Raw genomic sequence first — 26,887 nt, forward strand, 5'->3', positions numbered from 1 at the left:
CTATTGTCCTAGGAGGGGTCATCACTGATGAAATTGACATCAATATTCCCTATATGTAAAATGATAAGACTGTAATACAATGAATGTACATGTGCATATAATCATGAAATTGAGAAAATTTAAAAAACATATACCTCTTGCATCTCTTCTTCCAATGCATCATCAAGTGCATTCATCGTTGCTATAAACAATCCTAGTCATCGTTGTACATGTACAAGACAAAAGATGTTAAACTCGATCAATCTAGATCAACGTGTACATAATCATAGTAATTTGAAAAAACAAAATCTAAATCATGCTACGATAACACGTGTAAGCTCTTAACCTAAAAGAGTAACATAATTAATATACACAAACATATAATGTTAGCATAAAGCTTACTAATTAAAATAAATGAGATGCATATTCAATACAAACTATAAACAAGATGTGTACAAAGAAGAATCGTATAGCTCTCTAGGCCAAATGAAATGATCGTAATTGTGGCATCATGAACCTGCGAAAGCTGGTCCACAGTCAACACCTGTTAAACCCCACACAAAGATGCATTAAACAAATAATATGCATTATAACACATTAATTTGAGTTCAAGGTATTATTCTATTTTCACATGAATTGTACATTTTTTAACTCTGATAAAGATACAGGTGCAATAGTTGTGATAGGTGTGGTAGATGACGCACCCAAATTAGCTACATCTTGAAATGCATTATGTTTGCACTAGTTTGGTTTGAACTATAATTAAAAATCTATTTCCACTTGAAAATTTAAAGTATTTAATAAATAAAACATTATAAATTCAAATCAACATACTTGACTACTAAAGACTTGTTGCATTAGGTCATCTATGAGGGCCACGTCACCTAGTCCACCAACCTCACAACTAGCCCCACAACATGTGCAATGATGGTAGCTCAAACCATCTGCACGTGCAATGTCATCTACCCCATAACATACCTCGTAGTAGGTGATGCACAGGTGATCATTGGGCATGCTATCGATAGGTGGTATAGCTGCAGCACCATCGTTTGGGCCAAGAGGATGTGACAATTGTGTTCCATGCTGGATAATGGTGTCGGTCAGTGAGGTAGTTGCCTAAAGAGTCTCCATCTCCATAGACTCCTTCAGGGCTACAGGGATCATCATGTGCACCAAGGGTTTTGAAGCATGTGGAACACGATTTTGAGTATTCTGTATGCGTCGAGCCCTTGGTCTATCTTGGGAAGAGCCTCCACCTCTGCCCTTGAACTCCCTCATATCAAAATAATTAGGGATCTCATTCAAAATGAACTCATAGTATAGTTTCCAAAAAAAAAAAAACGACACCTAAAAGTTATAGCAAGGAGGTTGGTCAAAAAGACCATCCACCACCTATACCAAAATTGTGTTTTCATGGCATTGTGATTACACCAATGTATATGAAACCTCTTTGAATCAAGAGGTAGGGTCTCTTGGATTTGGGGATCAGTGAAAAGAGCATATATTTGTGTTTTGCTTATCTCTCTACTCTTTACAACATCATATGAGAGACCTTGTGCATAAAAGTTGCGACATGAGTTTCTATATGAACCCCATTCAATGGCTTGTTTTGAAACTTTGTCAACACTATCTACCATTGTTCCTAGGGCTTGGGCAAGGTCTGCATGGTGTTAATGTTCTAATGTCTTCAATCTAGCCAATAGGTTGGAAATGGTTACCCTGTTTTGTGCTAAACGACCTAGTAAATCCCCCTATGTGGTTTGGGAAGGGTTTATTGTTGGATTAGGAGGATTGCGGGGCATATTTTGTTGACGGGGAATGTTTCCTTGAGGGGGGTTGTTTTGTTGAGCATCTAATATCAAATTTACAAAATAAAATAAAATAAATCAAAAACTAAAAAGCTTTAGTGAAATTCTGAGAGAAAACAAAAAAAAATGCATAGATAAACTGTAATCTTACCTCTTCGACGACGTGGCTTTTTTTTTTTGGCCTATAGGACTCAAATCACGATCGGGTTTTTTTGTAGTATAAACTTGGTCGTCGTGGGTAAAATGGACCCAATCATGTCAAAAAATAATAATTTATAATCAAAAAAATGCGTACGAGGTTTTATTACCAAAAACACCACGTATGTGTTACTATTCTTACTAGTAACGTGTATGCAGTGTTTTTAATAATAAAAATTTGTACGCATTATGGTTCGGATTTTCCTAACTGTAACGTGTACGTGTTACTATTCTTACTAGTAACGTGTATGTGGTGTTTTTAATAATTAAACCCTGTACGCATTATGGTTCGGATTTTCCTAACTGTAACGTGTAGGGGTTTTGTTTTTTTCAAATAACTTGTATGCGTTATGTTCATTTTGGGGTTTTTTTGGAGGGTGTCCAATTTTTTGTTTACCATCTTGGTGCAGTTACCCATGGGTCTCAAGTGGATGGTTTGACAACCATTAGACATTGTTCACTCATCATGATTATGGCGATGTGTACAAAGGGACATTACTTCATTGGGGCCATTGATTGTTAAGGGAACCACAAGGCTTTCAGCTATCAATATCAAATCCCTATTGTTGTTATTGAAGAGGTTGGCCTTGAGAATGTGGTGTAAGGTGTGATAGATGTGGCATATGTGTGTAGCACAACAAGGAAGTTGATTGAGGTGGCCTACAAACATATACGATGGGCTCCTTGTCAACAATTTCTTCAAGGACATGATGAAAATAGATTGAATCAAACTTTTGGTTCTTGATAAGAGAGATGTGTAGAGGTTTATGTGTAGATTGAATCAAATTTTGGTTCTTGATTACGCTAGGTAATTATGAGGGCACTCCTATATGTTGTATGGGAGTCGAGCTACAAATAGAGGAAACTCTATATAATGGCATTGGACTCGGAAAGGAGGTGAATGAACTCTTGGACTCTCCATTCTATCTTTGTATAGCTGAGTTAGGCAATGTCAATAGTTATGTAGAGCTTGAGTAACTCTCTATAGAGTATTGAGTTGTGTAGGTTTAGACTATGTTACATAAGTTGTGTTGAGGATTGGAATGGTTCTATGCACTGGTCTTGTTGTGCTTACAATAATTTGGTGGTCGAGGTGGGTTTGCAACCTTGTGTGAAGGACTCCACAAGTATGGCGTGTTTTGTCCTTAGGATTACAAAGTGTTTGATTGTAAGTTTTGTGTTTTCGACATTTTCAATTGAGCCTGACTTGTGGAGCATGTAGGGTTTGCTTTGTATGTTCAGTACACAATTGTTGTCTTAGTGAATCAAGTATGGGACCTTTGTTGCTTGCAACCAACCATGTATTGTCGAGAGAGTGGTAAAGTACTTTTGCTTTGTAGTTAAATATCAAAGAGTTTCACTCAGTGTTATCTTAAAGAGGCCCCAATTTGACTAGTAGCTTTTGGGCAGAGTTTTTCATGCTCATGGGCACCAAGATTTTGATGTTTACCAGTTATCATCCTTGAACGAAAGGATGAATGTGATTCTAGAAGACTACCTTAGGCATTGTCATTATAGATCAGGCTAATTGGCTATCTCTATTAGATAGTGCAATTTATCCACAATATCTAGAAGTTGGTGTCAAGCCATTTTTCACCATTTCAACTGGCATATGGGTAGACAATATACTGGGTAGACGGAGGGGGGGTTGAAATAGTATATCAAATTTTCACTCTATGTTCATTGATTACCACAAATAATTTCTCCAATCAATAAACATGAATCAACAAATCTACTTATCCTAAGTTCTTTAATGATGTAGCAACTAAAGCATGTAAAACAACACACATCCACACAATGAACACCAAATATATATGAAAACCTTGGATGGGAAAAACTACAACGAAAATAGTTGCTTGGATCAATTGCCCAAATCCAGGCTCATAAAATAATGAATTGCTTACAAAGATAAAGTAGGCACCAACCTAGTAGAGACACCAATCTCATATGCCTAGGTCTGAGCAACAACTTAGTAGTTAGGACCTCAATCTCAACAATATGAATGATATGATTCTAGGACCTTCAAAACTCTACTTGTCTCTAATCAAATCAATCTATTGTCACTCTCCTTTGTAGTTTATGATATTTCGATAATAGTGCTTGAAATTGAGAAACCTCACTCTGTCTCATTCTCCAATATAGATGATATGAAGTTTTATCCTCAAAAGTACATACGCATCATCACAAAGAACACACTTGGAATGAAGTTGGGACGCGCATATATATGTCTCACAATTACATTTACAATTACAAGTTGGCCACACTACAATTCTTCTTCAAACATGTAGTAGGCTAAGTCTGAATTAGCCCATACACAAATCAATACAAGGGAACATGCCACACGGTTCACAAGGTAGACAAAGCAGGTCCCAAAGCTTGTCCACACACAATACACTTTCATGTTAAACATGTAATAGATCTGGCCTTAGAAGCTCGCGCATGGTTCCACACAAGGAAACATGTCATACAGATCATATTGAGGATCCATCTGATCTCAAGGAACATCCACCCTTAATTTTCGGCAGCACACACACAAAACAATTGCCACATCACTCTAGAACACAAAGAAGGTATGTCAACAACAAAGTGGCCAAATTGGTGAAAAAAACATTGTGTTCCACTGCACTTGAATTTTGGAAACACCAAATATTGATAGAACATGTGTAGGCATGCCATCCTTACAAACCGCATGTCACAACTAAGCATTAGCAAATGTGAACCTCTACAAGCTACCATGTAGGCATATTGCTTGGATAATTGCAGCCAACTATTTAATAATAGGCTTCCAAAATACTTTTATCACCTTGAGTAGTTGCACCATGATAATATAGACATGTGTCAACCAATTTTATAGTCATATCAATCAATGGGACTACCGAAACTCAAAATGTTGTGACATGTCATGACAAGTAACATAAATTCTCCAAACTTCCAGATGCAACAAAAGTAAGAAACATGACCCAAACTCCACTAAAGACATGTCCAACAATCTCTCTCGTCGACAACTTCATTTTGACATCAATAACAACTTTTGGTCAACTACACAAAATATTGCAGGGATGCCACAACTACAACAGTCTTGGTGCAAGTCAATTTTTGAAGGATTGGAACAATATAGTAGACTTGGTGAGGTACTACCCCACCAAAGTGGGAGACAAGATGAAGAGGAGATGAATTCATTAGATAAGGTTAGTGGAGTTCCACATAGGTGATAAGGTCTTACTAAGGATGGATTTGAATCAATTCGAGTCCCTTAAGGAATGAATGCATCCCTGGTACGTCAATATAGCTACCCCTTTGAAGTGCTCGCTAGGGTTGGGAAGGTCGCCTACAAGTTAAGGTTTCCTTTGCATCGAAATTTTCACCTCATTTTTTATGTTAGTCAATTGTGTCCTTGTCATGCAGAAAATGAGGACCCACTAAAGAATATCCATACACAAGGGCCAACCAACATAGTTGACAAACCCAAGTTGGAAGTATAGGTGATAGTGAACTTGTGACAACGAGGTATTGAAAAGTGTCGCTTGCAATAGTTGTTGGTGCTTTAGAAGAACAATCCACACCACGAGGTCATTTAGGAGTGAGGAGAGGCACTATGGTGTTACTAGAATAACTAAATGCCATGGAGTTCCTCGAAAAGAACTTGGGTAGGCCTTCAAACTAAAGAGTTTGTGGTGTGCTCCCACATAAGCTTGGGGGACTTGTGCCAATGTTGAGGACGTTGTTGATTTTATGTGGGGGAGAATGTAGTGTTCACAAATGGACTTGCCCACTATGTACCTTGTCCCACCCTGGATTTGTGCCCATGAACAAAAGGTTCCTCAACCTTTAGTCTTAAGCTAAGTGTTACAGTTGGATGCCTAAATCAAATTTGTGCCCCAAGCAAAATAACTAAGCTCGAGATGAGTGTGTATAATAATCGAAATGTTGAAGTCCCTTCTATGAGGCATTGGAATTGGTGCCACAAGTTGGTTACACAAGTAGGTTATGATGCACATGGGGCATCGAATTAGTTACAACAATGCACATGGGGTCTCAAGTTAGTTATGACGACACACATGGGGTGTCGAGTAGTTACTATGCACTTGGGTGCCCTTGGTCCATTTTATATCCTAACACATCTTTGACTAAGCTCCATGATTGCTTCTAAGGATCCCATAGAGCATGTTAGCATAAGCATGCTCATTGGGAAAGCTTAGAATTTTGAGTTCCCTAATTGGTCAACGTGATTTCCACTTGTGTACTTAAGTTCAAGCGTATTGGAGTTGTCTGATGGAGCTTGATGGTCATTAAGTAGGTAATTCTAAGGGCACTCTTGTAACTATTGGTGTTGAGCTATGAATAGAGGAAACTCTATATAGTGGTGTTGAAATTAAAAATGAGGTGAATGAATTCTTGGACTCTCAATTTTATCTTTGTATAACTGAGTTAGGCAATGTAAATAGCTAAGAAGAGCTCAAGTAATTGTCTGTAAAATATTGAGCGGTGTAGGCTTAGACGATGTTGGCATAAGTTGTACCAAGCACTGGAATGGTTCTATGCATTTTTTCTATGGTGCTTATAATAATTTGGTGGCTGAGTTGGGTTTGCAACCTTGCATGAAGGACTCCACAAGTCTAGAGAGTGGGTGTTTTGTCGTTAGGACTAGTGTAAGTGTTTGATTGTAAGTTCTATGTCAACATTTTCAGTTGAGTCCAACGTAACAAGTGTGCATTGTTTGCTTTGTATGTTTTGTACATGACTGTTGTCTTTGTGAATAAAGAAAAGTTTTGTCCCTACGATTGTGTTGTTTATTTTATAGTTATATCTGCATTATTGTCGTGGTATTAGCTTGGAATTTTAAGGTTAAAGCATAGTCTGTGTTATGGAGTTACTTGAACTTCAAGAACAAGTGTGTGAAATAAAGACAGTGCCACAAAGGCTTGAAGTTGGGTCCCTAACAATGTGGCCATTGATATGCAACACTTCGAACTCAATACAATTAAGAATTTATCTAGATAGGACAGGTTGCGATCATCTCTCACATGAGTTGCCTCTTGACCTTGGACCGATGCCAAGTTTGTTTGGTGAAGGCAGTCAAGCCCCTAGCAGCAACGCAAGCTCTATTAGCTCTCTATCTTAGTAGGGTAGTCCAAAAGAATGGACACAAGCTGATGTTATTACATTGTGTCAATTATATCTCCAATTTTCACATTTATCAAGCATGGGGGTGTTAATGCTTGAAACCTTGGAGAGGTATGAATGCATTTACAACATGCTTGGCCAAATGTAGGTACTTATACAAGTGAAAAAAATCTGCCTTGTTATTTTGTAATTGTAAAGACCTAGCATAGTTTCCCTTATGATAGATGTTGAGGTGAAAGTAGTGTTCATAAAGGCAATTTAGAAGATGTGTAGCGTTGATGATGTTTTCACCATGTGTTTTCAGATTTTGAAAATTAATTTTAGTACTAGTGTAAGAAACTACTATAAATAAAGTAAAGCATACATGTCTAATATAAAGAATAATAAATTAAATGTTATTAAAATAATAAGTCAAAAATCAAATCAAACTCAAAGATATCTAAAAATGTTCTTATATGCTCGTAAAAGATATACACTTGAAGCCATTTTAATAAAATATTATACTCTGTTATATGATGAACATACTCTATAATTGATAAATAATATTTGTTATAGATTCTTTTCATTGGCCTCTTATGTCATATTTTTGCTTTTAATGTTTTCCTATATTATTTTGTTGAAGAACTTGTTTTGATTGTAAATTGGTTTTTTTCTTTTCTTAAAATTCTTGTAAACCTCTTCTACTTAGATATGTTAGCCTATTTGATATTGCAATGAGAAACTAATTACAAGATTGCTCTTTTCTTGGAGAACACATCTTTGAGAATGTGTAAGTTTGTATAAATATAGAAGGGAACATAGTTGACTGAGAAAGCTATTAATGTTATAATCGTTATTGCAGAGCACTAGTTCACGATGGAAATGGTTGATTGACCCTACAAAGCTTCATTGGATGCCACACACCAATCCATTCACAAGGAGGCCAAAATAATGCATTTTATGAAAATAAATTGATCTTCAAGGGCAATACTTATGATAAATGGTTGATTGATGCACAAATGATCCATTACACCTATTCATGGATAAGGCTGGTGAAACAAGTCATCTTGTAGGCCCCAATTTTGGATGTTGATTCGACAAAGATATTGAAATTGTAATATGCTTAGGAAATTAAAGTTGTTTTGGTAGTTGAAAAATATCTATTTTTTCATAGTAAGGGATTATTTTTAAAATACAATTTTTGAATGGTAAAAGATAATTCAAAAAGGGAGTTTTAAGGAATTGTATATGTGATATAATTTTGGTTAGGAAATTATTCAAAACTCTTAAGGAAATATGTATTTTAAGTGAAGGAAAAGAATAAATGGTAAAAGAGTTTGTAAAAGGAAATTGCTAAAAGTTATATGGTTTGAAAATTGTTCAAATCTTTAAGTTGATAAAAATAATATGTTTTGTGTTCATATTAAACTTAAAATTTTGGCATCAATTTAAGTAAAGATTGGGAAATGTAACATCTATATCTCTACATGTTATTTACAATCACATAATAATACTTGTATCATTATGTAATGAAATATAGATTGCAATGGTCACAAGGATCATTTCAATGATATATTCTACATAATTGAAAAATATATTGTATGTACAGCTTGAGGGACAAGAGAATGTACACCCAACGACGTACCCCTAGAAGCAAGATCTACCAAATACACAAGAGGGGTAGGTAGAGGAGCTGCATAGCCAATGCTATGCAAGTCAACATGTTTTGAAAAATTAGTGTGTAGGAGAACCATTGTATAGTGGGGAGTGTCTTCCATTGTTTCAATATAACATGTTGAATAACCCATGTCATCTAAACATAATAATAGTCATTATACACTATCTATTTATTTAACTAAATATTTCCCACATTTTATGTGTATGCATACATATACAAATAAACACACACATTTGTATGCACACATAAATGTATATGAATATGTTACATGTGTTTGAGTATATATGATGGTTAGGAATTGTAATGTCCCAACATTATTTTTTGGGAAATTTAATTAAATTGTATAATATTCACCAACTTATGCAAATAAAATTATTCTACAAGCCCTTTTGAATTGGAAAAAAAAGAAGTTTCCATAAAATGCACAAAGGTTAACAATTTCAACACCAAAAATATTGTCTGATATGATTAACTTGCACAAATAAACTCTAATTTTTTTTTGCCATTAATAACTTACGTTTTTTAACTTGGAAAATTGCTACTACAACATAAAATAGTTAAGCATTAACAACAATAACTTTTCGGATTTATTCAAAACAAACCACCCAAAACTACAACTTCCAATAGCCTCCTCTTGAAGATTTTCCAAGTTGGATGTCACATTTAGGAAATGAAAGTTGTCATTTGTGTGATAATCTTTCTTACAACTTGTCATAGATGCTAATTTTAAAAAATTAACTCCCATTATCGACTCTTGGAGCACACAACCCACTTGTGTTGCCACAACTAAAGAAAGTAAATTTGTAGAAGTCGTTGATACAACCACAAGAGCGAATAATCATGTGCAAGAAAAACATTTATCACACAAAGGAGATCAAGCAAAGATAATATGCTCCATAACAACCTAAGAATTTTGTATTATTGCATAAAAGAATAGTGGAGATACAATTACAATGAAGGCTTGCTTTTATAGAAAGCAAGAGATGCCCTAATCCTAAAATTATGAGAAATAAAGAAAAGTAAAGAGGAGCTAAATAAAGCTCAACTATAACTAACTAAAGTATCACTAAGTAAACTAAAGCTAGAAAAGCATAACTCTAGATAAAAGTACCTAAGTTTAGCTTAAGTGAAAAAAGTAAAAAGGACCTAATTAATAATTAATTAGATAGTGTCCTAATTAGCCCCAATCGCCTCCCGCCTCTCCCCCTTTTGTCCCACCCCCTCTTTTAAGATTAACTTATGGATTAAGTAAAAAGCTAAGATGAATTCATGCATGAATGAGTCTCGACAACAAATGCCTAATCAAGTACTCATGTACAAACCAAAGCAACTCTCACAAATAGAGAGAAGGAGAAAAAATCAGTTGAAGAAAACTCCTATCCAAATGAGAGAAAAAAAAATGAAAATAAAGTACATGTGGCAAGCATGGAGTCAATATGTCCCACCAAATACTGAATTGGTCACAAAAGTACAATCAAGATCCCTCCCCCTATAGGAGAGGAAGGAAGAGACAATGCATCCCCTTTCATAATGAAGAAGCTTCAATGTTGAAGATGAAGACTCGAGGAAGAACATTGATGAAGATCGAAGAGCAACAAATCATGTTCCTCCCCTTGGGAAGAGACAAATCCAATGGCCAAGGGAGAAGCAACTCCTTGAAAGGAGATGAAAGGAATAGTGTTATGATGGGCGCCATGGAAGATTGCTCAACTATCCAACTATTTGAATCAAAAGGTGCCAAATCAATTGAAGCAAATCTAAACAGCTATAAAGATACCTAATGAACAACCTCTGAAGGCACTAAATATGGGATAATAGGAATACTCAAGATGCCATCAAAGAGGAATGAAATATCCTTAATCATGTCCCCAATGTCTGGAGTGTGTGATGTACCAAACAACCCTACAATATCTAGCAAGTACTCATCCCACTTTGTTGAAAATGGAAGGGAACAATCAACCTACTAAATTGAACTGATTTCTGAAGAAGTGGGAGGTGGAGGCTCAAAAAAGTCTTAGGAACCACTTATTGAGAACATAGTTATAATCAGAGGGGAGGAAACAGTATAACAAAACTTTTACTTTTTTAACTTAATAACAAAAGTACATAACTTAATCCCAAAGCATATTCATTTCATATAAACATTCAGATGAAACTTAACTACCATGTAACACAAGTAGAACACAATATATATATGTGGAAACCCTTACAGGAGAAAACCATCGTAAAATAGCTTCCTTATATATGGAAAACTTCTTTAGAAATCCATAGGTATCAACCTACTACAGGCACCAACCCCTCATTCAGTTCATGAGTGCTTTACCCGCTAGAGGCACCAACCCCTCATTCTAATTTCCATCTCAATGTTGCTTCTCCAACGGATGATGGAAAATCTTCTTCTTCACAAATTATGTTGTAACTCTTTTCTCCAATTTGCTATGACAATAAATTTGTGACAAAAGTCTCTTCAAAAATCTACTATGATGTTGCTCTCATATCTCCTTCAAATTTGATTCTACAACCTCACACAATCTCCTTGTATAATCTACAACTAATTGTCTTAATACCTTCTCTTTATTTGCATTTGGACCTCTTTAATTTTTGCATAAGACTGCTCCAAAATCACATGAAGATCATTGCGCACACTTTATCAAATACTCTCTATAATATGCTTTATAATTCTACTTCTTGTTCTTCTTTATCCTTGCATGAAATCTGCTCATAAATTTTTCATGATTTTCTTCACAAGATCATCATAAATCTGCTAATGATTTCCTCGTTAATTGGCTTTCAATCTGGTGTATAAATGTGTCTTATTGTCTTCTTACAAAACTACACACTTATCTCTTTTCTCCACTTATCTCTCTTCTCCTCATATACAACTTCAACATACCTCTTCACCAAGAGAGGTAACCTTTCACAAATTTGTTTCATATTTATTTATCCTTCGCAGTAATAAATCTGAATTATATATTTCTTTTATATCTTACAGACCAAACTCCGGACAATTCTTATTTCATTTTACATCTTCATATAGAAGAAAGGCATCCCTTGTGAAGGAGGATTTCCCAAATGGACATGACACATCATAAACCTTATTTGTTTCCTTAATCACAACTTCTAGTTTTCCTTTATTAATAAAGATTGGCCTTCATAATAAGTCACACCCTTTGAATAAAGTAATTTCTTTAACAAACCAAATATGACTATTCTTAATCGCACATTTTCAAAATAACTTTTAACATATGTGATTCGTTTAATGTATCATTGCTTTTTATTGTCTTTTATAATAGTTGTCCACTTTTTTTTTGTCTTTGTTCATTTACTTTGTCTTATCCCTATTTTGTCATTTTGTGCTATTTTGTTCTTTCTATTTATTTTTTGTCTTACATAGTTTTCTTTTAATTATTTTGTGTTGTAATCAAATTGTTGTCTAATGCCTGCATTTATTTAACACTTGAAATCACTGCCTATTGTGATCAAAGCAATTATCTCTACTCTAATCTTCAATTGCTCCTTCCAAATATTGATTTTTGCTTATCCATTTAGACCCTGCACCCTTGCATTTCTTTGCTTTATCAATATTTTGTGGATGTAATTACATTGTAACCAACACCCTCTCTGAGCTCTTGCCTTGTGATCTTTGTAATGTTATATATTTGATTCATATTAAAAACAACATCCATCAATTGTATCTAGTTTATTCATAAATATGATTCATGGTTGGTGATACTATGTAAAGCCAAACATTTCTTTAATCAACCTTGCATTTTCACTAATATATTTATGACCATATTCCCACTTTTAGCAAAGGTGATTAAGTTACCTTCTACCTCAGTCGTCAACCTTACAAGAGTGTGTAATCACTTGATTCGGTGATACAACATAGACTTGATTTCATTTCTAGTCCTTCTGGATCTTGGGTATTTCCTTTGACATCAATGATTAACATTTCTCTTTATATTTTTAACATCAATGGCAACTTGTCTATGACATTATCTTCTTACCTGCTTGACATCAGTGTCAACATTTCCAACATCACTGTGGATGTTTGAAGCACACATAGGTCCAAGTGACCAAACCTCTCCTCGGATACTTGATCTACTCTCGACACATGAGATATCGAACTAGTCAATGGAATTGAAACTCAATGAGAACAAAATGATCAACCTTGACAACTTCGACAAGCTCTCTACTATGCATATCTCTGATGAGCTCTGAATTAAAGGTCAACTCAACTATCTTGCTTGTCCCACTGTGAGTAATCTGGTAGATGGAAAGAAGGTTGGAAGATAATGAAGGGACACAAAGAACATTATTGAATATGCCACCATCAACCTCAATAGAAATAGTACCAGTAACACTCATGTAAATGATATTACCCATTAATATCTATGGAAATTTGTGATGCTCAATAGAAGAGAACATACCCTCTGATGATGCCATATGATGTGAGACTCTTGAATCAAGAAGCCACTTGGAGGACTGAAGATGTGACGATGCAAAGAGAGCATGGCCCTTCATCTTGTCTTCACCACATGCCATAGAAGATGACCCAAAATGTTTAGGTCCTAAAGTAGTAGAAGAAGATGTACTAGATGAAGGTAGCTGAATATTGTGCTTTTGGAGAAGATGTTTCAACTCATCAATCTTCTTTGCATAACATTTATGCTCATCATGTCCTATCTTAGTGCAATATGCACACTTCAACTTATCCTTATTTGATGATGACCTCTTAGAAGAGGAAGAATCTAAAGAATCATGTGATTGTGTGTCCTTGGGCTACTCATGGGACTTGGATTCCTTATGTTTTGGTTTCTTACCTTTGCCATGTGAAGCCTTCTAATTTGTGGAGCCATGGGATGCAAGGAGAACCTGTAATTTGGAAGACTTCAATTGACCCATCTAAACCAACTTGGTTTGCTCTCGACTGAGTTGAGAAACAAACTCATCAAGTGAAGACATGGTGAAACAAGCACCAAGTGCATCTCTAGTGGCATAAAAGGTAGAAACAAAAACTAAATAATCAAGAGCAAGCTTGGCAAGAATAGAAAGAATCAATTGAGAGCCCTCTTTAATACTACATTGTTGCAACTATAATTTGAGAGACTTGAGTTTGGTGAAGAAGTCTTGGATGTTATCAAAATCTTTAGGATTTAAGCAAATAAGCTCATTCTCCAACTGAAATCCCCTCAATGCACCTTGCTTCCCAAACAAATAGTTCGATGTAGTCCATTTCTAATTGGGTGTGGTGCAAGAATCAACATGAAAGTGGAGATTTGGAGACATAGACATGCATAATGTCCAAAAAGCCTCATCCCGCTTATTGAAGCACTTTCTATTCTTAGTAGCAACTATAGGCTCCAGTTTTATACCCATGGTTACTCTATATAACTCCAAGTCCTTCAGGTGGATCTCTGTTTATTTTTTCCAACCATAGTAATTGAATGGAGTGGGGGGAGGAATATGATTTGGATCCATGATAAATTGTGAAAAAAAATTAAGAAAATGATTGATAGAACAATATATATCCTCTTAATTGCAAAAGAAAATCACTTGAATCTCTTATATAGATTTGTAAAATGTGGAAATACACTCCTAGCATGTATCAATGACAAGTCCTCTTTTTTGACTTAGCAAAAACTTACAAAACTCTATATTTTCCTTTAATAAATTTAGATATAATTAATTATTTCATTTATTAAACCAACATAAAGTAAAACACAAAAGAAAGATAATACGATGCAAAGTGAGAAAACAAAGTAATTGAAATAGCTTGTTTACCATAGAGAAATCTTGAAAAGGGGAACCTTCAACAAGAGTAAGCATCTTGCTCCTCATTTCTCTATTAAAATCCAATTACAAATGTATTTCAATACCTCTAGGTTAATTTGGAATGAACATTGTCTAAGAAACTTTAAACTTACACCATGCCTTTGCACCCTAAAAATCTCTTGTTTTGTCTTTTCCACTTGTTAATTGAACATGAAAAATGAAGGATACATGAAGTGTGTAATGTTATAAATTGCACCCTATACAATTTCACATCACATATGCCTTCCCCTTTAGTTACAATTAGGACAATTATGTTTTTCAACCTTAATCTTAATCTGGAGCATCCCTTGCCACCTTGCATGCCTGATTCCTCGACCGATAGGTCTAGTTTTCATTTTGATGTATACATGTTGTGTAGACGTACATACTATATATTAGTTTCCCGTGAAAATTTGTGATTGTATTAATCGTTGGGACATTACACTTGTCATGCTTGTACAATGTAACACCTCTACCAACTGGCACCAACGTTAGGGGTTGTTTGTTGTTTCTTAAACCACTCCATTTTCCCTCCAAAATCATCTTTGAACATATATTGAACATTCTTCTTTCTTGCTATCACTTTCTCTGGCATTCTACAACATGTTTCTTGCTTTCATTTCACTCGCAACACTTTGCCTACGTCATTATCATGGCATTGTTGATACTACAATGACATCGTAATATTGCCTTGTTACTACTTTAAGAAGATCAGTATTGCTTCAGAGCTCATTGCTACTTCTATGCACTTGCAAGTTGTTGGACTCTTGTGCTTGAGGTTGGTAAACTCTGCGATTTGTCTAGCATATTGTCTTCATTTTGTAAACACATTATTCTTTCCTTTGTTCTAAGTCTATTTCTATCATTTTTTCTAAGGTTGTCCATGGAGCTTGGAACACCGAAATGGAATTTTGATTGTGGCAAGGTCCTACATAGTCGCCCAACCTTTCTCTTTAGTCTTATGTGTGTAGGTATAGGTGAAGAAGTTGTTTGGAGGGAGTTTGTGATCTTCTTGGACATCTTTGGTGATATTCAGAGCTCTCCACATTCTTTAGTATTTGAAACACTATATAGATAACTTTTTGTTTCTTTGTGGTATACTTTTTTGTCTATTCATACAGGACACTAGTGCATCCCACTATCATCCATGAGCCACATGCTCGTCTTGGACAAAGAGCTTGTCAAGTTGCCCGAGAGACCTTAGTGATCGATATTTTTTTTGTTTTTGAAGCCAAAAATTTTAGATGATTTATATGCTTGATTAAAACACATTTAGTTAACCAGTAAGTAAAATTTAAGGTCGTAGTTACCTAAAAGTCTACTTGAGAAGAGGTTTGAAACCTGAATCCTTGAAGGGGTTGATTATCCTTCACAATTGCTCTCTTTTCATACTCTACATATGGTGAACTCATTGTGAACTCGCCTTAATTCAAAAAAAACCAAACAAACAATTTATTCAAGCAAAAATATTTATCATGTCCTCTTCTTTGGTTTTCCAAGGCTTGTGGGACGATGTGTTGCGATACTCTTCTATGAACTTCACAACCCAACCTACAACTTCTAGAAACGTAGTTAGAAGGATCTTGAGAGCTAGCATACCTCCAAATCAATATAGTCCTACTAAACTTGGTCCGATGTTTTTTGGAAATCTTGATCCTTTTAATTCTTAGTTGGTCTTTGGAAATCCAATCTTAATTCCCATAGGGGTATGTGGCTATAGTTTCTTATTGAATATGACTTTTGGATTGAGTACATCAAGGGGAAGGAGAAAAGGGTATCTAATGCCATTAGAAGGAGAAGACAACTAGCAACCATGACAACTATGAAGTCAAATTTGAGACAACAAATGCTACAAAATATTGGTTATTATGAGCACTACTCCAGAGTGAGGCAAGCTATAGAAAAGGATCCCACTAATCAATGATTTGATGGGTATGCATTTAAGGTAGATGGAACTTTGAGATATCAAGACAATGTATATTACAAACATCCAAAAGATTTGAGGAAATTTATCTTAGAGGAGATCTACAACGTATCATATTCAGGACATCCCATCGTAACTGAGATGGTAGTAGAATTGAGATCCTTGAATTTTTGGCCAAGACTCAAGATATATGTGACTCAGTATGTGGCTTGATGCTTGGAGTGTCAGGGAATCAAGGCTGAGAATGTACATCTAGTAAGACTTTTATACTAGCATGGCATTCCTAAGTATAAGTGGTAGGTGAGTATCATGAAATTTTTTTAGGGGTTGTCAATGTCCAAAAATATGCATGATGTTGTGAACGAAGCAAGGAGGTTTAACTAGTATCTCACACATGCATATGGATTTTAGGAGATTTATTAACAACAATTATCTAAAAGATATGGTGTCAAAGAATGGAACCTTCACATGGACTGATATAAGGAGAGGCTTAACCTAAATCATTAAAAGGTTGGATAGGCACCTCTTGACTAGAGATTGGGATAGTATCAATGCATCAGTTTAGGCAAATATCTTGAATCTAACAAGATCAAACTATTTTCCTCTCACCCTTACATTCACTCCAGATGCAATGCCAAGTATATGTCCCTTAAAATTAATGAAAACATGTGGTTGAGAGACAAATGAATGAAGAGTAAGATGGAGGAATGGTGGTCAAGAGAACCATATGGTATTGGTTCACACATATACCAATTATCAATAAAATTAATCTTTGTTGAAAGACTTAGAGAGTGGAACAAAAACAACTAGAAGAACATCTTTATTGAAAAGAGTAGATATAAGAACAAATAAAGGATATCAATGACAGAGTGATATAATCTAGGATGAACTCAAAATACATTAATAAAGAAAAAAATCTCTTAAAGCAATACATCAAGGTGCTGACAAGGGAATAAGATTGTTGGAGATAGAATTCCAAAGAAACATGGTTGAAGTAAGGGGATAGAAGCATAAAAAAAATCTGCAACTTGACAAAAACCAATAGAAGGTCGAATCAAATTATAGAAATCTCTTGGCAGGATGGGATGAAGCTTGCTATGGAGATTGAGATTGAGGAAGAAGCTACAAGCTTCCTAAAGAAGTAGTTGAATAAAGCACAAAATGTGGAATGGCGAGAAAGAGAGGAAATCCTTGAGTGTAGACCTTGTCTAATCTTGGAAGATCAAAATAGGAAATTGTATAATGATGTCACTAAGGAAGAGATTAAAAAATTAACTTTTCAACTAGGGAAAGATAAGGCCGCAAGCCCTGATGGTTTCCCTACAAGCTTCTTTTTGTTCTTTTGGGATATTGTTGGGGATGACCTCACCAAGGTTGTGGAAGAGCCCAAAAGGAATAAAAGTATGCTAAATGACCTTAACAACACCTTCATGACCTTGATTCCCAAAAAATAAAAAAATCAAGACTATGGATGACTTCAGACCAATTTTCCTTTGCAATACAATTTAAAATATCATCACGAAGCTCATTGACAATAAACTAAAGGGAGTTCCCAATGATATCAATCATGAGGAACATAGTGGGTTCTCTCCTATTAGATCTATCTTGGAATGTATAATAATAGCACATGAGGCAATCCACTCTATTTGAAGGGCCAAAATTGAGATAATGATTCTTGAGTTAGACATCCAGAAACCCTATGGTCAAGTAGACAGACCCTTCCTCACTCATATTCTTCACAAATTTGGATTTAGCAGAGAATGGATGCAATGGATTGGAAGTTGTATTTCAAACCCAATATTTTCAATCCTATTTATTAGTACCCCTTATGGTTATTTCCAATCCTTAAGTGGCTTGAGGTAGGATAAACCCCTGTCGTCTTTATCATTCATCATGGTTGAAGTGTTAGAGAAGAGCACCAAAGATGTTGTTGTTAAGGGAAGATGGCAAGGTCTTAGATTTGCTCCAAACATGTATCCAATTACACACCAACATTTTGTTGATGATACTATGTTGTTTGGGATCGCCAACCAAAAAGAAGAATTGGAGATTAAAAAGATCTTGGAAAGATATTGTTAGGCCTCAAGGCAAAGTATTTATTGGAATAAATTTGATGTGTTGTTTTTTAAAACAACACCAAGAAAGCAACTTAGAGACATTATGAAGATATTGAATTTGAAGATGGCTAAGATGCCTAGAAAATTCTTAGGCCTTCCCATATTTGTTGGCATTAATTTCTCTAACTTGTGGAATCAAGTTATATGTAATTGCACAATCAAGACGAGGACTTGAAAAGGGAGGCAATTGACAACCCAATTGGAAAAATCATTATGCTCTGTGCAATTTTAATTGAACTTCTAAACTATGTGATGTATTGCATGAGGTTTCCTAAGAAGGTAAACGCGACATTAGATTATATTATGAGATAATTCATTTAGAGTATAGGTAAGGATCAAAAGAGATACCTCTAGTAGATTGGGATAAAATCTACCAAACTAAGGAGACGAGAGGTGGGGATGGGGAAGTTGAATTGCATGAACTTCACCCTGGGGGTAAAAATTGTTTGGAATTTATATAGCAATAGCCAACAAAAAATAGTTTGAAGTCCTCCAAAATAAATATTTGGATTGGGCATGTCCCTTTAGGATCCTAATAGTCTAGGGGCCCCTAAGGATTTGGCATTATGGAACTTCATTGTTTCATGTAGAGAAATCATCAATAAACAATTGACATGGAATATCAAATATTGAAAGAAGACATCCTTTTGGAAGGATTCATGGAATGAGTATGAAGTCGTCAATGGTGTGCAAAATTTGGAAGAGTTAAAACCTATGCTCATGGAGCAATGTGGCTCCAAAATTAGGGACTTTCTTGTGTATGGGTTGGTCAAAGGGTAATTTGTCTAGAAGTGGAAATATCTATGGAATTTGGTGATCTCGACTGACCAAAATGAAAAATTAGAATAGATTCTAAGGAACTTACCAATATGGTCATCAAGAGAAGAGGACAAAATTATATGGTGTGGAGGGAAATTCGGTAGATATTTAGTTAAATTAGGATATAGTATCCAAGAAATTGACTCCCATAAAGAAGATTGGCCCATACACTTTATGTGGAGCAACAAATGTCTATCGAAGGCTGGAATATTTGCATGGACTACCCTAAAAAATAAGATCCTAATTAGGGACAGGTTGAAGAAGATCGGGATTGCAGGACCAAACAAATGTAGCTTGTGTAAATCTAAAGATGAAGCAACTAGTCATTTGCTACTTAGTTGTGAGATGGTATAATATTGTTGAAATAGTGTGATGGAGAAACTGGATGGTAGTGCCCATATCCAAGAGAGGTGAGGACCATGTTGAACATGTGGCCCAAGCTTTACAAAGGATCGGTCTTCAACAACTTATGAATTTGCTTGCTTGCAATCATTATATGGGAGTTATGGAAGGAGCAAAATTAAAGGATATTCCAAGGTAAATAAATGTCAAGAGTGTGATTGATGTCTAAAATAAAAGCCAACATTATAGAAGCAACAAATAATATAGCATGAATCAAAGCTTTAAAAGAGAAAATTCACTACATGGGATGATCTCATGACTAAAAGATGGCTTGACCAAAGTATTCCCCCCTTATGGGGCTAGCTAGGCTAATATGTCCTCCAGCAATTGAAATGATGTCAAGTGGAAACCATCTAAAGTGGGGAAAATCAAGGTCAACTTTGACAAGGCGACATGAGAAAACCCAAGACCTGCAGGAGCCACGTGTGTAGTGAGAAACCATAAAGGGCGAATCATATGGATGGTCAAAAGCTAGTATGGGGAGTGCAACCAACAATGAAGAAAAGTTTCATGAGGCATTATTAGGCTTATGAGAAAGAAGGTAAAATCATAGCGATAAAATTCACTTGGTGACTCTCAAATAGTATTTAATGTGCATTTGACTAAGTTGACCTACACCATAGATCACACTTTAGGATAGTGGTCATAGGCCTTAGAGTTTAACCAACAACTCTGATACCATAATGTAAGGTGTATATGGTGAAAATGGATAACAATAATAACAATATTGAAAGACTAAATGGATTCAACCACCAAACCCTAGCCTAACAACAACAAAGATCCACCATAACATATGAAGATTACCTAAGACAATGCAAATCAAATGAAATCACAAAGATTATACCATCACATGTCCAATAGGGTTTTGATCTCCATTCTTCCTATCTCCATTGATCTTGCTTGATATATTTGCTCTCAGATTTTTGTATGCACAAGAGCTCAACAAAGAACAGAATGTGGTTGCAAGTAGGATCGTAGTGTAGCAAATTGCATGAAAGATCATTAGCATCAGTGATTAGGATCTGACAATGAAGAAAGCATCTTCTTAAATAGAAGACACAATATGAAATGGAGGGTTAAGATTGAGAGGTGTAAAAAGAGAGGTCGGCTAGGATTAGAGGGTAGGTAAAAGAAATACCAAAATAATGAAAGAGGTAGGTAGTGTAGGAATTAAGAGATGAATGACATGTGTCATGTGTAGAAAAGGTTAATGAATTAATTAAATAAATAAAGATTTATTTAATTAATAGAAGAAGTGGGATCAATTAAATAAATAAAAATATTTATTTAATTTAGAAAAAGGATAATTTAAATAAATAAATGTATTTATTTAAATGAGAAATAAGGCTAGAAGAGGATAAATGAATTAATTAAATAAATAAGGATTTATTTAATTAATAGAAGAATTAGGCTTGGATAATTAAATAAATAAAATATTTATTTAATTAGACATGACAATTTTGGGTGTCTATATTTTGCCCCTCTTTGAGACAATGCGGCTTGTCGCGTTGTTTCAAAGAAGATAAGATGAACTGATACAGAGTTGCCCCAGAATGGGAATAATATGCCCCCTCGAGAGATTGGATGAAAATGTCTGAAAAGATTGCAGACAATCTCTCGATAAGAAAGAAAGGCTAGAATGGAATGGTCGGATAAAGTGACAAAGTCACGGGATAATGAAGACTGACTCGGGAAATGAAGGCGAGGGCTAGGGTAGGCTATAAGATAGACCACGGGCAAAAGACATCCTCATTGTCATCTACACCCTCACAAGATCACAGTGCAGAGCGAAAAAAGAGCAGCAGCAATCAGCAGCGATGGCTTTCGTACACAGATTCGACCGCGTTCGCCGATTTCAGAGGCCAGCAGAGGCAGGAGAGCCGGTAAGTACCACCAAACCTCCTCGTACTTTGACGTATTTCAATTTTGTCATTAATGCATGGTAGTTTAGCAATAAATGCGCTTAGGAATAGGGCACAAAAAAGTGCAAAAATGTGCAACCGCGTCTGTGTTGTGTAAGCGTGCTTGTGCAGTCAAGAGGTGCGTTTGTGAGTTAGAAACGCGTTTATGTCAGAAAATGCAAGTTTTTAGTCTTCTAGGTCAAATCAGCAGTTCTGTGATGAACATACGCTGTCGATTGGATAAGCTGCTGAGAGGATACACTCAAGCAGGTCCTCTAGGAAGACTAGGATAGATCAAGGCACTTTGTGATGAACAGGGAGCACCAAGATAGAGTACTTTGTGATGAACAGGGAGTACCCAAAGGATGAGCAGCACTTTGTGATGAACAGGGAGTGCAAATGTGAGTAACACTTTGTGATGAACAGGGAATGTCACACACGTAGTACTTTGTGATGAACAGGGAGCACTACTAGGATAGATAGCAACACTTTGTGATGAACAGTGAGTGTCACTAGAATAGATAACCATATGCATTTAGATAGCGAGTAGCATTTTGTGATGAACAGTGAATGCTACGATAACTGACATGATTGATTGTTTGACTGCAGGAGTATCTACCTATGCTAGAGTCACAGGAGAGATTCCCGTCCACACAGAGGTTGCGACCAGAGTTATCATTTGAGGACAGAGCTGCCATTGAGAAGATGGGATTGAGACACGTATTATATGTGCTTGAGTTTCGGGTAAACATGGGTTTGCTGACTGCGCTGGCGGAGAGATGGCACTCCGAGACATGCACATTTCATTTGCCGATGGGGGAGATGACAGTGACCCTCGAGGATGTCTACAGGATATTGCATATACCGATCGATGGAGAGTTGATCCCATACGATCGTGACGAAGACAGGGAGGCTTTGAGACGGGTGTTCCAGGATCCCGGGCTAGAGATGAGAGCAGGGCACGTGGCATGGGATACCATGACTGCGACAGGGTTAGCCTTGCCAGCTGTGATCGGAGGAGCCATCAGTGGGTTCTTGTGTCCGGACAGGGCGACACGGGGGTTGGCAGTGGGCTGGGGAGGAGCACTGAAGATATTGGTGACTGAGCACACCAGGTATGCATGGGATCCATGTGTCTTGGCACATCTGTATTATGAGCTTCACCAGTTCGTCTACCATGGATCAGTGGGACTGGGTTGTGGAGTGACACTGCTATAGGTGTGGGCATACGAGCATCTGCCTATCACACGCCTGATACACTTCAGGGGCAAAGGTCAGGGGCGGAGCTTTGTGCATCTTTATGATATGATTACTTCACAGCCTCGGATTGGCAGGTTAGAGCACTGGAGGCGTGTGATAGATGACATTGATGTAGTCATCTGGAGGCCGTACCTGGGGTGCGAGGAGTGGGAGGATGACGCAGTGGAGCTGCCTTATACCTTCAGGAGCAGATATTTGATTGGGCGGACGCCTTACATACTGGAGAGACAGCTGGTGGATAGGGTTGGCAGACAGTTTGGCAGGATCCAGAGGATGCCACGAGGCTCGGGTATGTATGCCCGCACAGTGAGGGATCAGGCGCAGTTCAGGCCATTATTATCATATGATCAGGCAGTCACACAGCTGGCAGAGATGATACCCCTTCCCTGGGACATGTGGCCTGAGATTGAGGACGCCGGGATGGATGCCGAGTATACAGCGTATTGGGCCGAGCATCCATTCCCCCGACTGACAGATCCAGGAGAGCTACTGGATGGAGATGGAGGAGGAGATGATGATGATGATGGTGGGGGTGATGGGGGTAGAGGCCGACGATGGCGGAGGGGAGTAGTTGGGGAGAGGAGGGTGGTACCTCGGAGGGATGGGGGACAGGAGGGACAGGCCCAGGTGGTGAGGGGTCGCGGTGGAGTGCCCCTGCAGGTACCAGCAGTACAGGGTCCTAGAGCACAGGGACAGAGACAGGGACAGGTGCAGGGACAGGTGCCAGTACAGGCACCGAGATAGAGACAGGTATAGGGACCTAGGCATGTACCGAGACAGGTACCCGTTCAGGCACCAGGACAGGTACAGGGAGAGGTACAGGGGCAGGCACCCGCAGAGGGAGAGCCACGGGCAGAGGCAGAGGCAGAGGGGATTGACCCAGTGGAGGCTGAGCTGCTGGATCTGAGGGAGATCTGCCAGGGCCAGGCAGATGAGATTCAGGATCTAGAGAGGGAGAGGGATCGGCTCAGGACCAGGCTCAGGGATACTGAGCGAGAGAGGGATCAGGCTATCCAGCACTATACTGAGGCTGAGACAGCGCTGAGAGCAGGGAGGCAGGCGGCGGAGGATGCAGGAGCAGGCTACGCATATGTGCTGCGAGCCGGAGAGGAGATCGCCTACTGGAGGGACCTGTATTATGGTGTCGTGCCAGCAGATCAGCGGGCGAGGAGCTTCCATAGACCATCGTGGACAGCGACGGCTACGGGAGGGAGCCGGAGGAGACATGCATCGAGTGGTGGGGTCATGGGTCCTCCACCACCACCAGACAGGCAGGGTGATCCTGGAGCGGGTCCTTCTAGGGCTCAGATTCCGTCGAGGCCAGGCGGCTCCGAGGGAGGGAGTTCATCATAGCCATAGAGGGCTCCCCTGTATCAATATTTGTACCATTTTTTTGTATTGTAGACACCTGCGGGTGATTGTAGCCATATGATTTTTTGACATCATTGTATCATGACATTTTTGATTATATATGAGATGATTCATCTTTGCGGCAGCTATATGCATGTGTACCTATGTGATGAGATGTTTCTATGTGATGCTTATGATATGGATGCAAATATTTACATGATGCAATGCAATATTTTTGTTCTTTTATGATGCTATATGTTATGCTAATGCAAATGTGAATGTATGTAATGCAGATGAATATGATAATGCAAATGTAAATTGTGCTAACAGGTGTTGTGTGCAGGATGTGATGCAATTGTGATATCTATATGTATGTATGAGATGCTTATATGTGGAAATGTAGGTGCAACTACATGAAATGCAAATGTTTTTGGTGTGTCATTATACTCAGTCATGTGATAGCAGGCTACGCGGACTCAAGAAGGACGCTGGAAGTCAATCAAGAAAGGGGGATGGAAGACTGAAGATATGAAAGTGAAAGAGCTTCTTGTGCGTTATCATCATTGAGCTTATTATGGCAAAATAGGTTATGACCATCGAGGCATATGTTCGACCCAGAAAGTCATTGTACCTGTTTGCATGGAGATAAGACAGTCACAAACAAGGAATGTCCCAGTTCATACTAGACTCACAGTGTCCTCATATCCTTGGACAAGTCATAGCATTACTAAGAGACAATCCACAGACAGCAAATGCAAATAGGTGACGATACCCCATCCTCGCCTTTCTAGTCAGAGACATCCTGGAGATAGAATCTCTAGTCAGAGACATCCTGGAAAAGCTAAAAGACATGTCACCAAAAAGATGAAATCAAAAGAAAACCAAGACTCAACACCAACATCCACTGTAGTCCTCAAGTTTAGTGTCTCTTGTCACTTGTATAAGTCATGTTTGATTGTGGTCACAATGTTCACTTTCACAAAAGGGATAGATTAACACTGAACCATAATGTTGTCTGAGTCTGTTGAAAGATTTGATTTTGTTGAAGCCCATTGTTGCTGCTGTGTCTCATCGGAAACTGACTGAATCCATGAAACTGATACTTTATTGCGAAGAAGACGAAACTTTATTGCGGATCTGTGATGCAAATGTTGCTTTATTGCGGATTGTGCGTGAATAGACTGAAGGAAGCTGGAAGAAACTGTACTCCTCGAAACATGTGATGTCCTCAGTTCCACACCCATCACTAGACGTAGGAATTGCCTTAGCCACAGATAGGATCTGATTTATTATGGATGGAAAGGGATGAAAAGGAATGTTTATTATGAATGGCTAACCAATCTTAGGTAGATCAATTGACAAGCCATGATGGGAATGGGTAAGTTTATTATGAACGAATAGGTTGTGAGTGTGTGCAAAGTGAAATGATGAAGAGAATCCTGAAGGAGGGAGGAGCAATGTCTCTACGCATGGTGTTGGTGACCCAGTTTTCACCATGGTACTTGCCCAGGGCGCCACCGAAGTGGTTTTCACCGTTGGACGAAATTATTTCTCTTTACTTTTTTCGATTTTTCAATTTTTTTTGTGTCACAAGGCGCCTGTTTGCCAGGTTTTCACCAAGTAACGATTTTTTTGTTTTATAATTTTTTTTTGTATTTTTGAAATTAGGATACTCTGATGAGCTATGTGTAGAACCGGCGAAGGTGCATGTTGTTGATAGGATCCTCCAAAGGTTCACCTTCTGTAGTTGAGAGCTGATATGCCCCAGATCCATATACCGCTGTGATGATGTAAGGACCAAGCCAGTTTGGTTCGAACTTGCCCTTCTTATCTCTGTCTTGCTGATTCTTGGGGTTTTCTCTGAGGACTAAGTCACCTACCTCAAATGTGCGAGGCTTGACTTTGTGATTGTAGCTGCGACTCATTCGCTGTTGGTAAGCCTTAAGATGATTAAAAGCAGTTTGTCTCCGTTCATCCAGCAGTTCTAGTTCTTGTAAGCGAGAGACCCTGTAATCTTCATCGTTGATGATGTTTCGCAAAGAGACCCGTAAAGAAGGTAACTCGACCTCAATAGGCAAGATGGCTTCAGTGCCGTAGACAAGTGAGTAGGGTGTAGCTCCTGTAGGTGTGCGGACACTTGTGCGGTAGGCCCAAAGTGCAGGATTGAGTTGGATATGCCAGTTACGGCCAGCGTCATCGACTGTCTTTTTGAGGATTTTAAGAATTGTTTTATTAGACGCCTCAGCTTGGCCATTACCTTGGGGGTAATATGGTGTGGAGAAACGATGGGAAATATGGAAGCGGTCACAGAGTTCACGAACATCTTGATTTTTGAAGGGACGCCCGTTATCAGTGATAATGGAATTGGGAATACCATATCGGCAAATGATGTAGTTCAGGATGAAGGTAGCAATTTGTTTCCCAGTGACTTGTGTGAGAGGCACGGCTTCAATCCATTTTGTGAAATACTCTGTGGCTGTGATAATGAATTTATGACCATTGGAAGAAGGAGGGTGAATCTTGCCTATGAGATC

The 26,887-nt window shown here is 37.6% G+C and overlaps 1 protein-coding gene across 2 annotated transcripts in view; it reads left to right on the forward strand.

Moving 5' to 3' along the window:
• LOC131046202 (histone acetyltransferase of the MYST family 1) overlaps positions 1-8,330 on the forward strand; it is a 167,767-nt gene extending 159,437 nt beyond the window's left edge. For both annotated transcript variants that reach the window (XM_057979881.2, XM_057979880.2), the window contains one exon: positions 7,951-8,330. In XM_057979881.2, the coding sequence (XP_057835864.1) occupies positions 7,951-7,978 (28 nt within the window). In that variant the 3' untranslated portion in view covers positions 7,979-8,330. The remainder of the gene's footprint in view (positions 1-7,950) is intronic.
• Positions 8,331-26,887: the final 18,557 nt, after the last annotated feature.

The sequence above is a fragment of the Cryptomeria japonica genome, chromosome 2, assembly GCF_030272615.1.
Source record: "Cryptomeria japonica chromosome 2, Sugi_1.0, whole genome shotgun sequence".
Lineage (NCBI taxonomy): Eukaryota > Viridiplantae > Streptophyta > Pinopsida > Cupressales > Cupressaceae > Cryptomeria > Cryptomeria japonica.